The sequence below is a fragment of the Enhydra lutris genome, unplaced genomic scaffold (assembly GCF_002288905.1).
Source record: "Enhydra lutris kenyoni isolate GAN:26980312 unplaced genomic scaffold, ASM228890v2 scaffoldscaffold82, whole genome shotgun sequence".
NCBI lineage: Eukaryota > Metazoa > Chordata > Mammalia > Carnivora > Mustelidae > Enhydra > Enhydra lutris.
In genome coordinates this window covers 2,104,554-2,109,389 of record NW_019154166.1, presented here as the reverse complement: position 1 = coordinate 2,109,389, position 4,836 = coordinate 2,104,554, and the positions used below count along the sequence as shown (strand labels likewise).

The 4,836-nt window shown below is 58.8% G+C and overlaps 1 protein-coding gene across 1 annotated transcript; it reads left to right on the top strand.

Moving 5' to 3' along the window:
• The first annotated feature begins 1,198 nt into the window (after positions 1-1,198).
• Positions 1,199-3,060, top strand: LOC111161188 (transmembrane protein 256). The gene is made up of 4 exons (XM_022524758.1): positions 1,199-1,333; positions 1,619-1,650; positions 1,895-1,975; positions 2,074-3,060. The coding sequence occupies exons 1-4, from the start codon at positions 1,249-1,251 to the stop codon at positions 2,215-2,217; spliced, it is 342 nt and encodes a 113-aa protein (XP_022380466.1). The 5' UTR covers positions 1,199-1,248; the 3' UTR covers positions 2,218-3,060.
• Positions 3,061-4,836: the final 1,776 nt, after the last annotated feature.

Genomic DNA, 4,836 nt, shown 5'->3' with positions numbered 1-4,836 from the left:
AGGACTGGATTGGGGATCCACTGGCTCCGTGGGCCGTCTTCGAGGGATCAGAAGGTGGTACAGGCGGAAGATCCTAAGGGATCGGGTGCGGGAGGAGGTGTCCACAGCAATCCCCAGGGGCCAGGAGCCCGGGAGCGCAGGATCAGCGGTGCAGGGGCCAGGATCCAGCCGGAATCCTCGGGGAGGGGGAGGGATCTAGTCGATCCCGAGGGCGGGAGGGAGGGGGAGGTCCAGGGAGTCAGAGGAGGGCGGGAGTCGAGTCTGAAGCCCCAGGGTGGGGGTCGACAGGGCTCCTAGGAGGGGAAGCGGGGGTAAGGGGGAGGATTCGGGGGACGCTCAGCAGCCAGGAGGCCCGGACTCCTGGCTCCGCGCGCCAGGGCCCACCCGCCCCGCGTCCATCCCAGCCCGAGAGTGATGATCCGCCGGCGGAGCAGCCGCAGCAGCCCCGCGCGTCACCGCGCGGCCGCCTCCCCCGCCCCCTGCGGAGAGAGCGGCGCACACCCCTCGCTCGCACCCGCCTGCCCGCCCGCCCGCCCTCCAGAGTGTGGGGGGATTGGAGACGGTGGAAGGGGGCGGGAGCGGACAGACCGACGGATGGACGAAACGGGCCAGGGCAGGGTGGAGACATCCCCCCTCCCTAGGTCTCCCACCCTCGGGGCTCTGGGGGTTGGTGGGTTGGGGGCGCGGGGAGGGGGGGGTAGACTATAGGGGGCGGAGCATCATGTGAAGAAGGCGGAGCCTTGCATCTGTGGGAGGAACCATCTCGACAGTGGGCGGGGTTTGACGGCGATGGGTGGGGCTTGGCTTTCCGAGCGGCCGCCTCTTTTTGGGAGTGGGTCTGGTTTAAAGCTGGAAAGGAGGAACCAGTGGGGAAAGGGGCGGAACTTTGCGTGGGGACCGGGATCTTTGGAAATTGGCCGGAGGTGGGGGGGTAGGTGTTAGAAGAAGCGATCAACTTTGAAAGTGGGCCAATCCGTGACGCAAATCCTCTAGTCCCGCCTCCCAGCCCCGCCCCTCAGCGCTGGGCTCCTCCGCTGCTAATTGGTTCCCGTTTCTCCGCCCGCCAGACGGCTTCGCCACTCAGCAGAGGTTTTACAAAGGCGCAGGTACCCGGGTGAGGACCCGGGCGCTGAAATGAACACGGCCTGGATTGGGCACTTGTGGACTTCATTTGCATGGGAGACCGGGATTGGCTGGCCTCTCGGGTGGCCTGGGCGGTGTTCGTCCAGCGCGTGACCGTCCACTGCCATGGCCGGCCCGGGTGTTGCTTTCCGCCGCTTGGGCGCCTTGTCAGGAGCCGGGGCCTTGGGCTTGGCCTCCTACGGGGCGCACGGTCAGGGGCTGGGGACGCAGCTCACACTGCGACGCCCGTTGCGGGGAGGTGGGGGCGTCTAGTGCAGGGGCGGGGCCTGGGGGAAGTGCCAGACAGCCCTCGGAGCCCCGGCCCTTTTACAGCCCCTCCAGCCGGGTCCGGTTTGGTTCCCAGCAGTGCCGGTGCGTGCTTCCACCAATTAGAGTGGAAGACACTCCTTGTCGCCAGGGTCCCCCTGGGTCCCGCCGGGAGCTGGGGCGGGCGCGCCGGCGCTTCGACGGGTAACCTCTGCCTCTCCCTCCACAGGCGCCCAGTTTCCGGATGCCTACGGGAAGGAGGTGAAGCACCCGCGCTGGGGCTCCCCGCCTCCGGGTCTCCGGGCGCCCAGAGTCGGGGGTCGCCGCGGGGAGCCGCAGGGGAGCGGGGCGCGGGGTCCCGGAGTGCCGAGGGCGGCCGGCCTGAGCCGTGGGTGCCTGCGCGGGAGGCCAGCCCGACTCGAGTTGGGGGCCGAATGGGATCCAGGCTCCCGCCTTGCTGGGGAAATGGCACCCACCCCCAACCACCTTTCTCTTTTCCTTACAGCTGTTTGACAAGGCCAACAAACACCACTTCATACACAGCCTGGCCCTGTTAGGGGTGCCCCACTGCAGAAAACCCCTCTGGGTAATTTGACCCCGCGCCTAACCTCGACCAAGCCCCACCCGCTCCCGCTCGGTCTGCCCTTCTCTTACTGGCCTGTGTTCTTCTTGTATCTCCTTCAGGCCGGGTTACTTCTGGCCTCGGGAACCGCCTTATTCTGCACCAGCTTTTACTACCAGGCTCTGAGTGGAGACCCCGGCATCCAGACTTTGGCCCCGGTGGGAGGGAGCCTGCTTATCTTGGGCTGGCTTGCCTTGGCTCTTTGAGCTTCCGTGTGTTTGCTTTCTGGGTCCTTCTTTGAGAGTTGGAGCAGGGAGGGGATTAAAAGAGAAAGGCAAATAAAGTCACTTGAGTCTTTGTTCATCTTGGAGGAAGAAGGGTAGGGATGGTTGGCCTCTGGACTCCCTCCCTTTCCTAAGACTGAGTCCGGTCTGGGGCTTCTGTTCAGTTCAAGTTGACTTGTTACGAGGTTCTTAGACCGGAGGGCATGGGAGCTGTAAAGTGCTAGAAGCCACGCAGAGTCTTACTGGAGTGTTCTCTGACACCTGGGATTCTGGGTTCTGATAAGCTCATCCTGTGGTTCCGATGCTCACGGGAACTTGAAGATGACTTTAGGGTGGTTTTCAGCCCTGGCAGCCCACAGATTTACGGAGCCCTCACTCTAGCAGTCAGGACACACAGGTGGATGGCCATTAGTTATAAAATACCTTGGGGTTCAGCACAGGGGCAGATCATCATGTATGGGGGGCGCAGTCAGGAAATGCTTCATGGTGCCCGAGCAGAGGTGGGGAAGGGAAGAGTCACATTGTGGGTGGGCGGAATTTCTGAGGCAGGAGAGTGAGAAAAGGTGGCCAGGCAGGCTGGTGAGGCACCGACGGTAGGTAGGGAACCGGAAGAGATGTAGGGGGCAGCCAGGGCCCGTGAATTAGTCATCATGTGTCAGACACACATTACAAGGAAATTAAAGTCTGAACAAGATAGACGCCATCATTTCCCCATGGAGTTGCCCATCTAGGAGTAGAAACGGATTTCAACAACTCAACGTACAAATGGGTCATTGTGAGTTGTGCTCTGTGCTTGAAGGGAAAGAACAGGGAGGCAGGGGGACTGTTGGGTAGTGGAGTAGGGAAGGGGAGTAGGGGGAGTGGGAAGCCGTCACAGAGGAAGTCCACTGAAGCGGGAGCTGATCAAGTACAAGGTTGGATGGGAAGCATATATATATATTTTTTTTTGAAGATTTTATTTATTTATTTGACAGAGAGAGGGAACACAAGCAGGGGGACTGGGAGAAGGAGAAGCAGGCTTCCCGCTGAGCAGAAAGCACAGTGCTGCAGGGCTCAGTCCCAGGACCCTGGGGTTATGACTTGAGCCCAAGGCAGACATTTAACAACTGAGCCACCCAGGTGCCCCGAGGGGAAGCATATTCTAGACAGGAAGAATAACCTTCAGAACAGACTGCAAAGAAGCTGTTTAAAATCCTTGAGGCAGGAGAAAATCAGGTGCACTGGAGAAGGGGCAAAACCAGCGTGGCTGATGGGTAGTGACGAGGGCCCCAGATCCCGGATGCCCATGCGGGCCTTGCCAGGAGTGGTAAGGCACTTGGAATTCATTTGTAACGCAGCAGTAAATGGTTAAAAGGTTTGAAGTCAGAGAATGCTAGGATCTGATGTCTACGTTTAGAAGACCTGGAGAACCCATCGGAGGAAGGCAGGAGAGGAGGTCCAGGTACAAGATGATGGTGGTGGCTTGGCTTAGGGTGGAAGAGATGGTCAGAAGGGCCCAGGTCAGATGCATTTCGAAGGTGGTGCCGATGGGACCCGCTGATGGACTGGATATAAGTGCTGAATGAGCGGGAGCCTTCCGGGTTATACACCTGCTGGAGGTGCTGTTACTAGGATGAGAAAAACAGGCAGATTAGAGGAGGCAGGTTGGCAGGTGTTGGACGGTCTGCTTCTGAAATGCCTGGTTCACATCCAAGCAGGTAGTTGGGGAGCTCAGGGAAGTTCTGGACTCAGGCTTACGCATCACCCACCGACCCCCGCTGGTCTCCCATCCCATCTCTTCCCCATAAATGCCCTTGGAAGGATCCTGTGACTCTCTAGGACCTCTGGTTGCGCAATCCAGCGGATGGCTTTCAATCTTGTTGTCTTCGGCCTCTGCAGCATGGGACACAGTTGGCCACACTGTCCTCGGAACACGACCTTTTTTTTTTTAAGATTTTATTTATTTATTTGGCAGAGAGAGATACAGCAAGAGAGGGAACACAAGCAGGTGAGTGAGAGAGGGAGAAGCAGGCTTTCCGCCGAGCAGGGAGCCCGATGTGGGGCTTGATCCCAGGAGCCTGGGATCATGCCCTGAGCCGAAGGCAGATGTTAACGGCTGAGCCCCTCAGGCGCCCCGACAACCTGTTGCTTCTCTGTCACTCCTCCTGCTTTTCCCTCTCGCTGTGGCTGACCTACCAGCTTCCCCTTCGCCGCCCAGTTTAGGTCCAAGGTTTTCAAATTTCAATGAAGAGTTAGAACACCTGTGTGTATGTATTTTAACATCAGCTTTGTTACTTTCCATGTTTGTGTGTTTCATCGAGTGCATATCTGTGTGGTGTGCTGGAGGCACGTGCTTAGTTTTTCCGAAGGTGTGCATTCGGAAAAAGTACAGGCCGTTTCTCTAAATGGAGGATTTTGGGGGTAATCTCCGTGAGCCCCCATCTTCAGTTATAATCTGAATACTTTTAAACCTAGGATTTCTGTCTCCCGCCCTAGTCCCTTCTGAGCTCTGGACTCCTGTAGCAGCTGCAGTGTGCGAAAACGTTCCGTAGGGACCTGAAGGATGCAGTGGGGGGGGGGGGTGTGTGTGTGTTCCAGACCAGGGTAGGAGCTTTTGAGGCA